This window comes from Bison bison, unplaced genomic scaffold (genome assembly GCF_000754665.1).
Source record: "Bison bison bison isolate TAMUID 2011002044 unplaced genomic scaffold, Bison_UMD1.0 scf7180017864473, whole genome shotgun sequence".
In the NCBI taxonomy this organism is placed as follows: domain Eukaryota; kingdom Metazoa; phylum Chordata; class Mammalia; order Artiodactyla; family Bovidae; genus Bison; species Bison bison.
The window spans coordinates 6,622,682-6,642,924 of record NW_011495034.1 but is presented as its reverse complement, the minus strand read 5'-3'; the positions used below and the strand labels follow the sequence as shown (position 1 = coordinate 6,642,924).

At 36.6% G+C, this 20,243-nt stretch overlaps 1 protein-coding gene across 1 annotated transcript in view; it reads left to right on the top strand.

Annotated features, from left to right (window-relative positions):
• The window catches only part of NKAIN2 (Na+/K+ transporting ATPase interacting 2), a 622,544-nt gene that overhangs the window by 91,753 nt on the left and 510,548 nt on the right, over positions 1-20,243 (top strand). The window contains exon 3 of the mRNA XM_010861954.1: positions 3,125-3,205. Coding sequence (XP_010860256.1) covers positions 3,125-3,205 — 81 coding nt within the window. The remainder of the gene's footprint in view (positions 1-3,124; positions 3,206-20,243) is intronic.

The window sequence follows — 20,243 nt, the reverse complement described above, 5'->3', positions numbered from 1 at the left end:
TAGGATTTGAAATAGCTCAACTGGAATTCCATCACCTCCACTGGCATTGTTCATAGTGATGCTTTCTGAGGCCCACTTGACTTCACATTCCAGGATGTCTGGCTCTAGGTGAGTGATCACACCATCGTGATTATCTGGGTCATGAAGATCTTTTTTGTACAGTTCTTCTGTGTATTCTTGCCACCTCTTCTTAATATCTTCTGTTTCTGTTAGGTCCATACCATTTCTGTCCTTTATCGAGCCCATCTTTGCATAAAATATTCCCTTGGTATCTCTAATTTTCTTGAAGAGATCTCTAGTCTTTCCCATTCTATTGTTTTCCTCTATTTCTTTGCATTGATCGCTGAGGAAGGCTTTCTTATCTCTCCTTGCTATTCTTTGGAACTCTGCATTCAGATGCTTATATCTTTCCTTTTCTCCTTTGCTTTTCACTTCTCTTCTTTTCATAGCTATTTGTAAGGCCTCCCCAGACAGCCATATTGCTTTTTTGCATTTCTTTTTCTTGGGGATGCTCTTGATCCCTGTCTCCTGTACAATGTCATGAACCACCATCCATAATTCATCAGGCACTCTATCTATCAGATTTAGTCCCTTAAATCTGTTTCTCACTTTCACTGTATAATCATAAGGGATTTGAATTAGGTCATACCTGAATGGTCTAGTGATTTTCCCTACTTTCTTCAATTTAAGTCTGAATTTGGCAATGAGGAGTTCATGATCTGAGCCACAGTCAGCTCCTGGTCTTGTTTTTGCTGACTGTATAGAGCTTCTCCATCTTTGGCTGCAAAGAATATATCAATCTGATTTCGGTGTTGACCATCTGGTGATGTCCATGTGTAGAGTCTTCTGTGTAGCTGGATGAGGGTGTTTGCTATGACCAGTGTGTTCTCTTGGCAAAACTCTATTAGTCTTTGCCCTGCTTTATTCCATATTCCATGGCCAAATTTGCCTGTTACCCCAGCTGTTTCTTAACTTCCTACTTTTGCATTCCAGTCCCCTATAATGAAAAGGACATCTTTTTTAAGTGTTAGTTCTAAACGGTCTCGTAGGTCTTCATAGAACTGTTCAACTTCAGCTTCTGCAGCGTTACTCATTGGGGCATAGGCTTCGATTACTGTGATATTGAATGATTTGCCTCGGAAATGAACAGAGATCATTCTGTCATTTTTGAGATTGCATCCAAGTACTGCATTCTGGACTCTTTTGTTGACCATGATGGCTACTCCATTTCTTCTAAGGGATTCTTGCCCACAGTAGTAGATATAATGGTCATCTGAGTTAAATTCACCCATTCCAGTCCATTTTAGTTCACTGATTCCTAGCATGTCGACGATCACTCTTGCCATCTCCTGTTTGACCACTTCCAATTTGCCTTGATTCATGGACCTAACATTCCAGGATCCTGTGCAATATTGCTTTTTACAGCATCGGACCTTGCTTCTATCATCAGTCACATTTACAACTGGGTATTATTTTTGCTTTGGCTCCATCCCTTCATTCTTTCTGGAGTTACTTCTCCACTGATCTCCAATAGCATATTGGGCACCTACTAACCTGGGGAGTTCCTCTTTCAGTGTCCTATCATTTTGCCTTTTCATACTGTTCATGGGGGTCTCAAGGCAAGAATACTGAAATGGTTGGCCATTCCCTTCTCCAGTGGACCACATTCTATCAGACCTCTCTACCATGACCCGCCCGTCTTGGGTAGCTGGGTCTTAGTGGATCACAAAGCAGGGATACACCGTTTCCAACTGGGTATCACTCGAAAGATGATATTTATATTGACCTCTGAAGAAAAATAGAGTATTGATAGGTGGTAAGAGGAGTACTTAAGAAAAAGAAAAATTACTAAAGGATAAAGAATAACATACAAAATGGCACAGAGGTAAGAAATAACTTTCCACATACATGGAAGAGAAGCAATCCAATACATCTGTAAGTCATAATGGCTTGAAGGATGAACTGAAACGTGTCTGAAAGATAACATGCTCCAATATTCATGGAGGTCCTTGAACAGTAAAATAAAGATTTTGGAACTTACCATATAAATAATGGGAGTCACTGGTATTTATTTAGCAGAGAAATGATGTAGAAGCCTCTTGTTTCATCTTTTTTTGTTGTTTTAATCACACTTGCTGCTCTCTGTGTTTATAGTACCCTCCCATGATAGTCCTTCCAAACCCTGATTCAGTTATTTGGTAAACTCCATAGGTTAGCTTGGTTCACCTCTAACGAAGGTGTTTCAACTCTTCTGTTAAACTTCGTAGGACTACCTCTTCTCAGAATACTTTATACACTTTTGCTATCTTTCTTCGTTAAGCTCAGACTATACATCTTTTTATGATTCTTGTATAAGAAGCATCTGTTTTCTGATCTACCTCCTTTACTTGCCTTGAACTCAGGAAGAATGTATCATTGGTCTTTTATCCTCAGTGTCTTTCTAGCACGTTGCTAACAAGGGGCTTAATAAATTTTAGCTAACTGAACGCTCAGGACTATGTCTTGGTAAGAAAATTTTGTTGTTGACAAAGACAGCACACTGAATATGACAACAAAATAGAATTAGAGATAATAACTAGATGGTCACTATAATGGGGGATCACAAGAGGATAAACTAAGATGAAAAGATAAATGGAAAAAAAGATACCAAAGAGAGAAAGATGATTAGATGGGACAGAGATATGAAAACTGATTTGAAGATGACCTTAGGTAACTTGGGGAAAGGTTACATGTTATCAAGCATTGAGTTGATCTTGCTAAAGGAAAATAAGAGTTCTCTCTTTGAAGGGTTGTAGTTGATACATCTATTCAGGCATTATATTTTTTTGATGTCTAGAAGCCATAGCCATACCCCCTGAAAACAGAAATGTCGGCTGCTATCTATTTTGTCTAAAAAAAATGAAGACATTATCCCTAAGCTAGTTTGAGTTGTAACACTACAGTGAGGGGAAAAAAGATCAAACTAGAGATAAATGTACATCTCATCCTGTTTCTTAGAAAGAAGTGATATCTGATATTCCCCACAAATCTTTAAGATTTGGTGTTCAAAAGTTCAAGTTCTATTTAAGTCTTACTCAGCTGATTCAAAATTAATTACGGTATTTCTCTCTTGCTTTTTCTACAGTATGCTGTCTGGCTAGTCCTCTGGGTTACGTGGAATGTGTTCGTTATCTGCTTCTATTTGGAGGCTGGGGACCTCTCAAAGGTAATTTGCCATCTGATTTGCCTGAGTCATCAGTTGTGTGTTAACAAGCCTCTTCCTAAGTAAGGCAGTCTCACCCTGCTTTTGTCACGTAGATGCACCTCATATGAAGGTAAATCGAAAGCTGTCCTCATCTGTCTCTCTGCATTTCTACCATCAAAGAAATATTTCAGTGTGTCACAAAACGCCCCTTATTATTTTAAGCAAAGCTAAAGTAAAATATTGATTACTACAATGAGAAGAATGCGTACTTTTAAAACATTGACTCATGAGCGAGTTCTGAAGCAGAGTAGGAATTTTATCAAAGGTAAGATCTTGAAGGTTTTATGAAATCACTTAGTTTGCTTATTATTCTGCTGAAGACTTGCCTAATTAGACCCAAATACCAATGTAATAATTCAAATAATTAATGAGTTTTAGTTGAATAAGACTGTTACCAGAGGGATAATTTATCACATAAATGAATGAAATAGATATTTTGTTCTAAAACAGTCTCAGAAAGACTTAAAATACTTATATTTTCATCCAGGTTTCATTTCGTGCTGTACTTCTATGAATGTGTGTATGTTTCTGTATTTGCATGTGTGTCTTGCTATTATATTTCTAACATAAATGCCTTTACTATGGAAATAATGCAGTTTGTACATCTTTACAACCATCATCCTTCTTCTATTGAATGTAGTTAACAGCAAATAAGTCAAATAAGACAATCCATTCAAAACAGTAGCAAATCCTACTTGAGACACTTGAGAGAGTTGTAAACTTGTACATTTTCATAGTAATTTTAAAAGAGATTATAAAAATGTTCTTTTAGCTCTCTATTCCTTAGAGCAGAAAGATGATGCCGAGATGTTGACACTTTTAAAACCCAGAGATGATAACCTGCTTTAAAACGCTAAAAGAGCTGAAAGTGGCCAGGAACTCTGTTCGCAGGGCTAGATAGCTTGATGCGTGGGGGATGGGGTCGTGGTAATTCACATTTCTAATCTAGCATACAGGCACTTCACAAAGCTCTTTGAGCATTTTCAAGTCTGTTTGTTTATTATTTAACTATGATTCTGAGTATAAATAATCTTGACTTTTTTTTTTTTTTTTTTACTAAAGCAAATGATGAAAGATAAGAGGGTGATGCTATCATATGAGATATACCCCAGGCTTCTGGAACCTGTAGTTTTAGGATCGGGTTTAGGACAAGTTCTCACTGGGACCCTCTGCTGTATCTGCCCTGGTGGGTGGCATTTCTGTGATTCTCACCAGGCGTCATACTCCACACTCCTGGCAGCAGGTGGTCCCTTCCTGAACATGTTGTGACCAATGAAAAGGAATTGTTCAGGTGACTCTCAGAAGGACACTTAATTTTCTGCTTAAAGCTCACATTTCTTTCAGGCCAGAAAAGCATGCATGCTTCACAGGACTTGAATTCCTTGCCCAATTTATACACACTGCTGTAAAATGTAATTTCTTCAAAGAGATTCCTCACTAAAATGACGTTCAATGACATTTTCAATAAAATAATCACCTTAATCATTGGAAGACAGGTATTCAGGCATATTGGCTAAGCAAGATGATCTCACAGATTAAAGAGTTTGTTTAATATTAAAAAAAGAGGTTTGAACCAGGCCGGCTACACAAATGTTCTGTAATTTTGCTTCCCACTCCACATGATGACTGGAGAAGGCAATGGCACCCCACTCCAGTACTCTTGCCTGAAAAATCCCATGGATGGAGGAGCCTGGTGGGCTGCAGTCCATGGGGTCGCTAAGAGTCAGACATGACTGAGCGGCTTCACTTTGACTTTTCACTTTCATGCATTGGAGAGGGAAATGGCAACCCGCTCCAGTGTTCTTGCCTGGAGAATCCCAGGGATGGGGGAGCCTGGTGGGCTGGCCATCTATGGGGTCGCACAGAGTCGGACATGACTGAAGCGACTTAGCAGCAGCAGCAGCCACATGATGACTGTAGGCACTGGATAAAGCTTGTGATCTCATGACCTTGGACGTGGGCATTGGAATTGCAGTGAGACCAAATCCTAAAACATTAGCGTTCGAAAGAGGTGAAACCCAAGCTACTAAGAATTCTGCTAATGCACACAGGCAGGTATCGGCTGTCCCTTGGCAGTGAAGCAGTTAATAATATTTCTTTTTCTTTTCATCTTATAAACCAAGGCTAGACTCTGCAGAGCACATGAAAATTTAATAATTTCCTTTTAAGAAATAATCTAAAGGAAAACTATAAAGGGCACAGTTATATTGTTATCTGTACTGAGTTTTTCCTCCCTTTTCCTGCTCAAAGGGTTTGAGAAAGGTGTATTTATGCCATTTAATTCTTTAGCTTCTGCAACTGCCTCACATTCTTCAAGTAATAGAGTGCCAGAAGGAAGCAATGGTGATTGAAAAATGTACAGATATATGAAAGCTCAAAAATGGGGCTCCTGAAACTGCTGATAATACTTAGGTTATAGAATATAAACCACTTTATTCCCTCACCTCCTCCCAAAAATTGTTTGACCATATGAATGGGTCAGTTTGTTTGAGGCTGAAGGACAAATATGAGAAATAAAATCAGGGAGGACATTCTGTAGTCTTTATGTATGTGCGAGAGTGTGTTTATTTCCATAAAGCACTTTGTAAAGGAGTTATTTCTCCATAATGAATATTGGCAAGAAATAATGCCAAGTAGTACAATATTAAGGCAAACTCGAGTTACCCATTAGAGTTTAGAATTTTGTGTTTTCTTATTCCAGTGTCTTTTCTACTTTTTCTGCTAAACTATCTGCCATGTACTTATGAGAGAAACAGTTTTTAGTGTCATTAATGAATACCTTCAGGAATGAAATGGCTTAATTATAATAATATGATACACACGGCTGACTGGGTTGATCTTCAGTTTTATTTCTATCCATAATTGTATAGACAATATTTTCCCATCAAAAATTCTGTGTAAATCCAACATCATTATTACAATATCAATTAATATATTTTCATTATTATCCCCATGAGATTTAAGCAAAAATAAAACTAATCAGAGAAATTTCTTTTTAAAAATTTTATCTCAATGATATTAATAAAACATTGTGAATGTCATCTAAATCAGCACTTAATATTGTAGGAACAAATAAACATATGGCTTACATAAAAACCATTTCCAAACATTTACATTGTATAATAACTATTTCCACACTATTTATATTAATGGTTTAGGTATTAGTGTTGTGACTAAATATTCTGAGGGCTTCCCTGGTGGCTCAGATGATAAAGCATTTGCCTGCAATGCAGGAGACCTAGGTCTGATCCCTGGGTCTAGAAGATCCCTTGGAAAAGGAAATGGCAACCCCCTCCATTACTCTTGCCTGGGAAAGTCCCATGGACAGATGAGCCTGGCAGGCTACAGTCCATGGGGTCACAAAGAGTCAGACACAACTTAGAGAGTAAACCACCACCAAATATTCTGAAACACCATACAGTTAGTTACTTCCTAGGATGATATTTTAATAGATGCTCTATTAATGATACAGAGATGGCATTAATTTTTAATCCAAAATGTTTGCTAACTTTGTAGGCAACTGCCTTTGAGCATTAAATGTGACCTGAACTGTTAGACTAATAGTTGGTGAATTCCTCAGGTAACTTAGTCTGATTGTTTTATGGTATTATTTTGGTCAGTTCTGATTTTCTTGCTCACATGTCAAATAGAAATAGAACTAATTCCAGTTGTTAACCAAATTGAGTTATTTTGAAAAGAGAAGAGATCTGCTATTCTATAGCTAACTTCAAAGTGCCTTGTTAGAAGGAAAATACATAATATGTAATTCACTTACTAGCTTCATCACCTGGGAAAATGAAATTTATGAAACGATTTTCAAATAGTTATACTCAGGAAAACAAGATTAGTGCTCTTCTGATGTCTGCAAAGAAAACTGTATTCTATCGGATGTGTCACAATTATAAATTACTCTTAGGATGAAATTATATCTTAACACTTTTATTTATGTGACTATCTTGAGATCTCAGTTTCTACTCTGGTCGTTTATGGGCACCATCAGTGAAAGATAAACCCTTTATCTTTAGAAATAAAATAATTTACTTACAGATCATGAAATGTAACCAAAGGATTATTTTACACTTAGAACAGTCCAATTTGTTTGTATTTAGCCCTTTGATAATATGGAGGCAGGTATATATCTCATGTTTCATTATATTACCAGAAACTTATCTTGTTAGACATGACCAAAGCAATAAATTATACTTAATGAATGCTTTTAATTAGCAGTGTCTAGAAAGCTGTAATGTTTTAGTAATTTTGATAGTTGCTTTTGCTATCTAGGTATAAATTTTCATTTAAAAAGTTGGTATATAAAAAAGCTATGTAAAAATATGGCCTATTTAAGCTTTGAAGAATAAAATTGCACTCCTGCAAACAAAAGCTATGGAAAGAGAATAAAACCTGTCATATACTGTAGGCAATAGGGAACAAATCCTAAAAACCAGTTGCAAGTGCTGTGTGAAATGAAGTGCTATTGCATCAATCCCAGGTTTATTCCTTTTATTAAAAAATGAATTATTCATTTAAAGAGGTATCTGATATTTGGATATTTTCTGCTGAATGAAATCAATGCTTGTATCAAGATTTGCTTTTATGATTTCATATGGGAAAAGGTGGTATGGAGAGTCTCATAATTATTTTTTAATTTGAATTAATGATATTCAAGAAGTAAAAATACCTGTTCAATTACTAATAAAACATGTCTGATAATTAAGACTAAGTTTAATAAATATCAAGATGACAGTTAATTGGATTCATATTTTTATCTTGCTTTTCTTAAAATGCATACAGTCTAAGAAATCTTAAATGAAAATGAAATATAAAAAATTATTTCCCAAATCATCAAAATAGATTTTGCTTTCGGATGTAGGATAAATGTCCTACATGTTATCAAGAATTGCATATAGTATAATTTTCCCCCAAATAGAAATGAACTAGCTGCCTCTGTTCTCCTGTTCCCTATTGTAATTCATTGAATTAAACTGCTTATTTTCCTAGTTCTACAATTCTCTTTTGTTTGCTTATCCGTTCCACTTCCTTTTAAGGCCCTAAAGTAAGGAGTAAGGTCTTTGGATCTTTCTACTTTTCTGTTTACTTTCTTTCACTTGAAAATGCAATTTACTGTCATAATTTAAAGTATCATCTCTACACATATGTCTAACAGATCTATATCTTCAGTCCTGACCTTGTTGCTAAGTTAAGGTCCCGCATCTCCAACTTTCTGCTTGTGTCATGTCAATTCCATTGTCACCTTAAATTCAACATGTCCCAAAGGATTTATCATCATCCCCAAAGAATCCGACTTCCTTAATTCACTTCTTACTCAGAGAAGAAAAGCAAAGCAAATTGTTTTCCAAAATATGAATAAAAGAGGAAATGAATTGTTTTGTGTTGGGAGGGCTATAGCAATCTTTCTAAATTGACCATGAGATGAAGCAAGAAGTGCATGTTTTTATTCTTCATATAGTCTTTTTATGCGTGTGTGTGTGTATATTGTAAACTTTGGACAATAACAAATCAAAAACAGTAGAGGGGTTCTGATGGAATGATACTTTGTATTGGTAACTGACCCCAAAAAGATGAATTGACCTTTAGAAGATGCTATATTCTCTGGGAGCATTTGCTAATTCTGGTTGGGGGAGAAGTGCTGAGTTCAGGCTTCAAACCTATAGAAGGCTGTTTCTGGACTGTAAATAAATCAGCAAAGCTTTAAAGGAGAGGACCTCAAGCACATGATCAATTTTCTTCTTTTCTGAAAAAACAATTTTCTTCTTTTCAGGCAATAAGAACTAAGATAATCCATTAGTAGCAAACATTCAATAACAAATTCCTATGCGATGATGTTCTTATTTGTTCATGGAACATGCTTTGCATTTACAGATTAGATTACCTTTAAGCAGAGCACAGAGAAGTTCCCTAGTTTCTGACTTCCTTTTAAGTAGGGATCCCAGTGTAGATTGTCATGTGTGTGCATATGAAGATTTATTACTTAACACGGACTCTACCCAAGGTATCAAGTGAAGCAAAAAACTGGATTACCAAGAGCTCTGGTGAGAATTTATACTTAACTTCATTTTTAATACCCAAACCATATATATTCATTTGTATGGCAAAATTCTTTCCAGAACCTCCCCGTATCTTTGTCCATGGTTGAGATGACTAGACCATGAAAGGCCCTATATCTAATACTACTTTATTTGCATATTTATTTTAAAATTATAATTGAATTTCTAGAAGATGAGCCTTATTCACAGGGTATTGAAAATCTTATATGCTCCATGAGGCTCTCACTGAGAGCTACAAAAATATCTGAGACTTTCCACTTAGATTTCTACCTTCTTTACTCTTGTGGTTAAAACAATGTAAACCATTTCACAATTCTACCATTTTTTCTAATATCTGAGTTGCTTTCTATTTCTCTGCAAGAACTGGATGGCTATATGGTTTTGATGGCTCCAGGAAGTTAACTGTTCTCATTTGTACTTCCTTACATCGAAGTCATTCCTCTTCGAAGCAAGAAGGATATCCCTGATTCACTAGGTGAAGTTTCCAAATGTTAGGTATGAAAAATAAAAGCACAGACATTAATATTTCAAGATAGTATCCTGCTGGAAATAAAAGAAAGCAGATACAAACGTGGTCTAAGCAAGTGCCATTCTGTTTGTCTCAAAGCCTAATCAGAGATCATTCTAGAACATCAACTTTTATTCTATGCCAAATTAAAGCAACTCTGCTTTTTATAGATTATTCACAGAGCCATGTAAAAAATAAAAGAACATGCTTCTATTAAGAGTTCTAAGGCTTTACATTTAGAAATATTTAAAGTTAAAAAAAATAAATAAAAACAACTGTATTTTTTTAAACCCTGGAATAACTTGTCTAGATTAGAATGACCTCATATTAAGTGGGCTCTTAGATCCTGAATTGATTTGAGAATTATGTGCAGTTCAGCATGGTGTACACCAGCCCCTCATGTGTTCTCAGTCTGTGATAACCTTATCAAAGTCCCCTGATTCACTGTAAACCATCATCCTAACATAACCCTTGGAACACATTTGGCAACTAAATTAGGATTGATGGTTGCCAAATTAGCTTTGGAGGGCAGAATGTCAATCTCTTTGTCTGTGAATTCACTCAGGGACCATGGATGCTTTGATGAACTGTGGGAAATTATATAAAAACACAACTCAAAGGATATTAAATAGTGAAATAAATCAATTTTTTCTGCTTCTAGCATCCAAGGTTATTTGGCCAGAAAGAGCAATAAGTGACTATTTTCCATGCCTTTCATATGGTAACAAATCTCCTCTGTTCTGTCCTGTAGTTACAATTTACATGGAAAAGGCATTTGAAGTTTTGGCTAGTAGTTCAGTTCACTACAGGTAACCAGCAAGCAATGTTTGGTAAACACTGTTATTAAATGTAAAAAATAGTCTGAAGAAAGGAAGACTATTTAATAAATCTTTGTACTGTTTGAGAACTGCATGAAAAAAATTTGGAACATTGGAGTTGCTTTTCATTCCAACATAACACTCAAAGTGTTACTCCCCCCTCTGCCTCTTTATAGATTTGTTTCCACACTTACAAAAGCAAAATGTGTATACAGCCTGATGCATCCAGAAAAACAGCTTAGAAGGGTAAAAAGAGGAGGATGACTCACTAATAAACAGCCATTTATAGAATTATAATTAGATTTTTTCCCTTCATTAGCACGCGTAACCTGCTAGAGAATGCACCTAATGGTAATTGGAGGACTCTAGGGTTTTCACACTCATAGGTAGTATAATATATAAAATTGAAATTAAGAGGTATTTCAAAAAATGTCATGTATTTCATAGTGCAAAAAACTTGCTGATACTGTAGAGACACTCTGTCCCTTTTCCACTCTGCCAGAAAAACCTCTAGTGACAGGTCCTCAAATCTTTTATTTGATGAATCACAAGTGAGAATGAGTTTGGTGCTCTCATTTAGTCCCAAGAGGGGAACCAATATCTCACAATTTGGCACACTCTGCAATTGCTCTTGAAGAGAGCTGCAGCTAGCCGGGCACTCCAAGGGGCTTCGGCCCTCCTGGGGGTGGGCTCAGTACAACAGATTCATCAGGCAGCCTGCAGCTTGGATGGACTCAAACTTTTGCACTGGATTTTATGAGCACTGAAATTAATCCATTAAGCATTTTGTATATCCAGACCCCCTTCTACTCACTTTTTAAAGCGTTTGTATTGTATGTTAACTGTGGCGTCATAGTGTGAGGCGTAATGAGTCCAATTCTTCTTGTCCTCTTGCTTCCTGTTTCCTTCTTCTCAATAGAAAAAAAGCTGAGTTTATTATTACCAAATAGCCAAATAATTAGGACCGCTGGGTCTTTTTTCCCTCCTAAGTTATTCTTCAGAAAATGTAAAGCCAGAAGCGCAGTTTTGAAAGCAAAGATAGCAGAATATTATCTAATGAATGGGAATGAATATTGTAAAAACCATAAGGAATTAATGGCTTATGAAATAATGATGAGAGCATTTCACTGCAGTCTTCTAACCTTGGAAAGATGGGCCCTCGGTCTATGACTAATTCCATCATTTACTAAGAATGCAAGTTGTAACAGTATTATAGGTTTCTTTTAGAAAAGTGAGAAAGGAAAAAAAGTAAACATGTCATAAATGTGATATATCAGAGTTATAAAACTTTCTGAGTTTAGATCTCTTTCCTGGTTGTAAGCATTTTATTTTCTAAGCGATCCCATCCTTTTGAGTATTGCCTAAGATCAAATCTGTCTACAGGGGCAAAAGTGTCATGATTGGAAAACATTATCAGTTAGTCAAGTGAAAATAAAAATGAAGCACAAACTCTAGTATTTTCCCTGATAACTATGGAATTACTAAATCTGAAGACATATGAAGATTGAAAAAGGAGGGGAAGAAGATAACTGCATTTTTAACAAAGGAGAAATTGAAATTTGTTGGTGCTGACAAAGTAATGTAAATGATTATATAAAGTATTATTAATGAAAGAAATTTAGCTTCAGTATTTCATATTTTCACAGAGTATTTTGTAATCTGAGTTTTTATTTGACCATGTTTCAGAATAAATTTCAAGCTATGCTCTCCTAGAATGTGTTGGAAGCAAAACAACATGAAAAGACAAGACTTGGAGTAGCATATGCAGGCAGGCAGTCTGTGACATCTCTCACCTCTCAAATCTCCAGGGTCTGTTGAATCTGTGTTTATTTTTCCTGCAGCTGTCCACTCACTAGAGAGTTGCCCTTCCAAGAAAGAGAAAAACCAGTCTTTCAGACTCACTAGAATTGCTGTCCTCAGGATTTTTAATGATTTTTTGTTTTTCTTAATTGCTAAACTGCTTAAAAGAGAGGAAACTCAAGTTTACTTCAAGCTGAAATGAGGAAAACACTTACATGTTTTAGAAAATATTTTTAAAATATGCTAATGTGAATAAAAACAAATCCTCATATGTTGTGACTTTGCATTATTTTTTTCTGTATTTTCAGAGTAAAACCTCAATTTGTGTTTCAAAATTACACACATCTAAATCACTGGCAAATATTATTCTTTACCATTATTCTATTTTTATCCAGCCTTTATTTTAATTTCTGTATCTTATTAATATACTCCCCTTTAAATTATAGATGTTTATTAAAATATTTGAGGGTCACAGGTTGATTTTTAATTTGAACTTGAAACAGTATAAATATAAAATAACTCATTTTTCTCCACTTTCTGTAAATGTATGAGGTTGGGACATTATTTTAAGCACAAGGAGACTTCAAATAAGCTAAGAATTATATGATCTAATTTCTATGTATGAAATATCACCATGGCTGTTGCAAAAATAGTCTGCAGGGGGACAAGAGTGGCAAAATGGAAATCAGTTTGGATCCTTTCACACGTAAGTTGTAGATGCTTTTGGATTGGATCGGCGAGATAGCAGTGGTGGTAATGGACATGTGTGTGTGGATGCCATTTAAGATGAGATCTAGTTCTGTTCTTGATATGATATGAGGTTAAGATAACAGGATTTGCTAAAGCTCCTTTGCAGGGTGTAGGAAGAGAATGGTCAGGATTGGCTTTCAGGCTTGTAGTCTGAGCCATTTGGAAATTTTGGTATTTCCATTTATTGAACTGGGAGCAGACAGAGGACAGATAGGAAAGGAGGAAGAATATTTGCAGAACCAGTTACTCTATTTTGTCCACATTATATCAGAACTTGCCATTAGATGTCCTAAGTAAACAGTCAGATGTGAGTCTTGTACTCAAAAGACGTACTGAATCATAGACATAAATTTGAGTCATCAGTATATAAATGAATGTTTAAGGCACATAAAAGAATGAAATCTCTTAAAAAAGACATAGAGAAAAGAAGAGAGCTAAACACTTAAAGACTGTACTTCAGGGCTTTAAACTTCATAGCTCCAGCAGAGAAGGATCCAGAAAAAGAGACCAAGGGGAAATGGACTGTGAAGTAAGAAGTCAGGAGACTTTTGTGTCCTAGAGGTTAGGTTAAAAAAAAACAAGATGGAGGGAAGACAAGTTGTGATAAGAATGAGGATTGAAAACTGAATAAGAAATATGGAAAAATGGAAGCTACTCTTGACTTTGCATACAGTGATTTTGGTGGACAAATAGTAAAGAAAGCTTTATTAAAGGATGTGAAGGGAGGAATCAAAGACAGTAAAGCAACTACTTCAAGGACTGTTGCTATGAGAAGCAGAGAAATAGAGCTACAGCCAAAGAAGCAGGGTAGGCTAGGGGTTTGTTTGTGTCTATATGTTTTGGTGAGTACAGATGTTGAAGCATATTTGTATGCCAATGGAAACAGTCTACTGATAGGGAGAAAGTCATTGGTGTAAGAACTATCCTAAGTTCTTCAGCAGCTGAGAGAAGACGCGATCCAGTGCTGAAGTGAAGGGTTTGACCTTACACAGAACAGGGACAATGCATCCACAGCAAGGCGAAAATGTTAGCTGACAGGTATACATGTAGGCAATCGGGTAGATTTGGGGTGAGACAATAAATTCTCTTTTAATTGCTTCAGTATGCTTCAGTAAAATAAGAGGCATGAATCATCAATTTGATTAGTAAAGGGGTAAGGAGTCAGGTTTTTAGAAAAAAGGGGAAAATGTATATGAATGGAGTGACCCAGGAAAATGGACTTACCATTGATTTTCTAATAATAGTGAAACAGATATGCTGAGCCATCAGCATGGGTGAAAAGGGTTACTGATGACCTACAGAACTCATAGATGCCTGCTAGTTAAGGTTTAACAGCAGTGCTGTAAGCCAACACCCATCTGCCTGTAACGGTTACTGATTTAACACTGTGCTCTTTTGCACCAATTAAGCAAATGAGACTCAGAGAACTGACTACTTACTGAATAAGCTTTTTTAGCATCAATTTTCTGTGTTCATTCTTTGCATCTGAGATTTTAAGTCATGTTTGTTTTTAAACAAGTTACTAGTAATTAAACAACAAATTTAAAGTGTCCTGACATAGATACAAATTAGAAATTGGGACAAAATGTTATGTGCAAAGATGCATTATATATATATATGTACACACACATATATATGGAAAAAATATATATGGAAATACATATACAGGGAAAATATATAGAGAGAATATATATATATATGGAAAATATCTGATAACAACCTAAATATCCAACACTAAGAGAATATTTTAATGTTATGAATTACTTATATGTAGCTTATTTTACCGTCTTCTCAAAATCAGAGAAATAATAATTCTAAAGCTATAATAATACAGATATTCTGTAGGAAAGCATTTAACACAATGACGTGCAAGGCATCCTCTGAAAAGACTTCTGCTGGGTCCTTCCTGCTTCTGTGTACCCTACAGCCTCTTCTCCAGCCTGCTCCCTTCTCCTGTTCCTCAACCCTCCAGGAATATTTTTGTCTCAGTTCCTTATTCCATTGTATTTCCTCTGCCCAGAGCCTTGTTCCTCAGACTTTCTCATGGCCCACAGCTCTTTCTCTTCACAGGCCTCCAGTTAAAGGCCACTTCTTCCAAAAGATCTTAAACTATTTTGCCTAAAATGACTCCTCCATTTCTCACACAGTTCCCTGTCTTCGAGTCATAGCACTTGCCATGCATGCGTGCATGCTAAGTTGCTTTGGTCGTGTCCAACTCTTTGTGACCCTATGGACGGTAGCCCACCAGTTTCCTCTGTCCATGAGAGTCTCCAGGCAAGAATACTGAAGTGGGTTGCTGTGCCCTCCTCTGGGGGATCTTCCTGACCCAGGGATTAAACTCGCATCTCCTGTGGCGCCTGCATTGCAGGCAGATTCTTTATCACTGAGCCACTTGGGAAGCCCAGCACTATCATACCCTGGCATTATTTCTTACATTTATTTGTTGACTCCTGTGACACCCGAATGTTCTAAGCACTGAGAATAGTGCCTGTAGGTAACTCCTTATATATTTGTTACATAAACAGGTTAACAAATGAATTAATTATAGGGATTAATTAAATGAATAGTTCATTAACATGAACTAGTGAAGCAGTAGCATTTTAATAAACTAAACTATGTAGAGATCTACCTTGAGATCTACTTTTGCTCATATCTAAAGATTTCATTTCATTTAGGTAACGGTAACTAACCAAAAAGTATCAGCACAGACTCTACTACATAGCAGAGGAAGAATCAAGCCAGAAAAAATACTGAGGAAGAAAAGATGAAAATTGGAAAAGTTACTCCTCATTCATACAGAGTAATGATATGTTCTTTTAGCTTGTATCAGTTCATGAGAAGATGTGGTTGATAACCATCATCTTCTCTAAGAAAAATACATTTTCTAAGTGAAGAAGCAGAGAAATTTCTGGTCAGAGTAAACACCTCTTTTCACAGAATATGACTGGTAGACCTTCATCAAGAACCTGATGACTCAAAAACTCTAACCTGTGACTGACTTACATTTTATCTAGAGGTTAATCTCTAGGTTAAGCCTTTGCTTTCAGTTCAGATATAGACCCCTGAATGACATATCTGAGGCTGTCTGTGCATAGCTTATACTGCGGTATGAATGTAGAGTGTAAGAGAAGATTCTGATTGTAGGTAGCAGAGAAGGGCATAGGAACAAACAAACATTTTTGTGATTTGAAGTGTTTATGTAGGGAGGAACCTGTAGAGGAACTGAGATTTCAGGGACCCCTAGTTAGAGACATAATGCTACTTGAAAAGAAAAAAGTTACAAATTCACAACTCTGACTAAAATTGGCCCTGCTAAATGACAAATCATATGCCATATCCACTTCCATTTAGCCACATGCACACATGCAAAGCCATACAAAATGGTTTCTGTTTATCCAAGTGTGATTAAATGCGATTTGGAAAATGGTTTCTCGGTGAGATTATTGTAAATACACTTGAGTCAACAACTTTTACAGTAAAGAACATAAGTTGTTTTTGAACTATTGTTTATCTTCTGGTTTGAATAATTCAAAATATTTTTATATTTAAAAAAGGAGGGGGGAAATGCTAATTTAGTACATTTAAATATTAAATATCTTCTCACAAGAATTAGTCCTGAATGTATGCACTACATATTTCCTCAAAACATATTTAATTTGCTCCATATTTTCAAATTTAAGTTTTCTCTCTTTATTAAATCAGAGAACATGACAGGTATAAATGTTCTTAGATCAGTGCCTTTGTTTAAATTTACACCACATTTAAAACCCTTCCTCAAAACCAACTCCAACCTTTCCAAGGTAATACCAGGCAATTAATGAGATGCTTCTTAGAACCATGCTTTTTTTATTTTAAGTTATTTTTCTAATATTGTTAAGTATAATTTATCTTACTTTGATTTTTAGTCTTTCATGGCAAAATGACATAAAAATCTATGCTATTAATGATGTTTGTTTTTATCTGGAGGTGTTCTAATTTGTAAAAGAAGACATGTTGCCCTTAAAATGGATCTATTGGTTAAAGTTGACCATGCTTCCCTACAAATTAACTTCTTGATCGACAAATTGTTCTCTGTGAAGGAACTTGGGTGTTGTCAGCGCTGTTGATGGATGGTTGCTAAACAGCATTATAATATGTCATTCATTTAATATGGATTTTGGATTACAAATGAGCTTTCCTGATCTATATAGCCAGCAAAATGGTGCTTTAGCAAGAAATTTAATAAAATATAAATTAAATTTATATTTAGAAGAAATATAGTATTACTGAAAACAGATTTCATTCAATGTCAGTTCAGTCTTTGAAATTAGATACTTTGAAACAATATTTTGAAAATCTTCAGATCTTGCCATTTATCAATATTCAATCATTAAAATCCTTCCTTTCTTCCTTCTTGAGAATCCTTCCTGTTTTTCAACAAATATTGTGAGCATCAATTATGTGCCCTAGACCCAAGGGTAAGGGCAGTGGGCAAGTGAGACTCAGGTCATCAGCTCATATTTTCTAAAGTCTAGCTGAGAAGATGAGTAATTAAAATGTAATTGTAATGATATATAATGAGTATAATGACAAGCATGTACAAGATAGAAATGATTTCAGGACCTCACTGAAGTTCAGGGAAAGACTCATATCTCTTTTCACAAGACTCCAGTCTCTTTTCTTTTATGTATCTGGCATCTTGATGCCATTTGGAATCTCAAGAGAGAAGACCTAGGCTTAGCTAAACCCTGCCACACTTGTCAGCTACTCAGGGATCTGAATGATCTGAATCCCAGAGGCAAATGAAATTTTTAATTCTTTTGGACACCACCAATCACTGTAAGTTATACTCTCTAAAGGCACCCAGCCACACTGGCCAGGCACATCAGGATCATTTTTTAGTTCATAACTGAAGCTGCTTGCACCAGCACAGACATCTTCCTCAATGGTGGAGATGGAAATAGTGAGGCAGCTGTGCAGCCCAGGGGATTGGAGTTCCATTCAGTTAAAGACAAGGCCATCATGCTTGTCCAACCAGGGGTGGGGAGGTAAGGCTGCCTCATAGGACTAAAAGGGCTTGGAAAGTCCTTTCCTGGAAAATGTGAAACCCTGAGTGAACCGGGCTACAGATGAGTCAACTCTGACTTCTCACAAACTGCAGAGCAGAAATGCTTTACCCGATCTAGAAGGGTTACATCCCCACCCCCATCAAGGTCAATTCTGGGGTGTAATGGGAAAGCTGAAGCCTCTGATCTAGCTCCCAGCATGATGCTGGAGTAGACACACATATTCTACAGGGAAAGCAGTATCTCAGTTGTGAAACTGTTAGTTGCTCAGTTGTTTCCGACTCTTTGTGACCCCATGGACTGTAACCCACCAGGCTCCTCTGTCCATTCAATTCTCAAGGCAAGGATCCTGGAGTGGCTTGCCATTTCCTTCTCCAGGGTATCTTCTCAATCCAGGGATTGAACCCAGGTCTCCAGCATTGCAGGCAGATTCTTAACCATCTGAGCCACTGCGGAAGTTGCACCTAGTAGAAATTCCTGATGCTTCAATAGGCCAAACAATATAGCATTTATCAAACATCCTTTTTTTGGCTAGTGGAGGCTGGACTCAGGAGGTATAGATCTCTTCACCTTTGACATTCAGATCTTCTTCCCCTCCCCTTCCTTTTTTCTCCCTGTTTTACTCCGTGTTCTCTCTCTCCAGCATCATAGAATTTTATGTCAATGTCCCTGTGCCCTTCTCTGATCACTGGGCATTGGCTGGACTCACGCTGGTCTTCCCTGCCAGGTCTCCTGTCATTGTATCTCTGGGATCTAGGAATAGGACCTTGGCATATTAGTGCTCTGCTCTGAACATCAAGAGAGCTGACCCTTTCAGGCTCCATGTTATCTGTCTTCTCTCTAAGTTAAGCCAATAGTACTCTTAGGATGAGGGCTTCCCTGTTGGCTCAGTGGTAAAGAATCTGCCTGGCAATGCAGGAGATGTGGGTTCAAACCCTGGTCAGGAAGGTCCCCTGGAGAAGGAAAGGGAAACCAACTCCAGTATTCTTGTCTGGAAAATCTCAAGGACAGAGGAGCCAGGTGGGCTGCAGTCCATGGGGTTGCAAAAGAGTCAGATGTGACTTAGTAATTAAACAGCACTCTTAAGATTGCTGGAAAATAGGCAAAAAGAAATAAGAATCCAGGTATTTCTTTTCCTCTTCCTGAGTGCCAGAGATCCCAGCCATGACCACATCTCCTCCATGTCCTACTGATCGTATTTGCTGCAGATCTAGGTTCTAACAAGGGCTCCCAGTCAGGACCCCATCAGTACTGCCTGGCTTCTCCATCTCCACCCTAAGATTGGGGGTAGTTTGCTGCTGCTGCTGCTAGTTTTGCTTTTCTTCAGTATTCGCCATTCAACTTCTCCTTTCTGTCATCATGTATGTGACCAAGTCCCTGCTTCATAAATTCAGTTTCCAAAAATCTTAAAGTGCTTTCTTGTTTTATGATTGAATTCTAACTTGTACGGGTTTTATACGCAGTAAAGATTATGCCACAGCAGTTCAATGTAGGGAAAAGGAAGGATATTACTTGTAGCCTTGGGAGAAATCTAGGAGTATAGAAGCTTAGCTCTGATTGTAGAATCAGTACTGTACTTGATTATGATTTCTATCATGAGAAAAGACTTCTAAGAGAAGAAAGCATATCAGATGTCTTTTTGAAAAAGTCATCAGGAAATCCAGTGTTAGAGCTACAATATCATTTGCACATCAGGAAACTCATTATGAAAGGAACCTGGCTTATCTTTGTGAAATATTGTTGTTGCCCCATTATCTTGTAAAATCCAAATGTCCCCTATTACAGTAATTTTTCTGTTAACCCGACTTCTTAAGTTTTAAAGAAAAAAAAAAAAATTCGAGGAGAAAAATGCCCCCGTTTCCACTAAGCTTACCAAGAGGAAGAGTGGAAGATGAGTTTACTGGAGAGAAGAGAAATTTTTGATCTTCAATTTATATATCTTTTGAAACTTTTTAAAATATATTTTTACTACTTACAATTACTACTTTTCTAACAAAATTGTAAGAAAGAAAC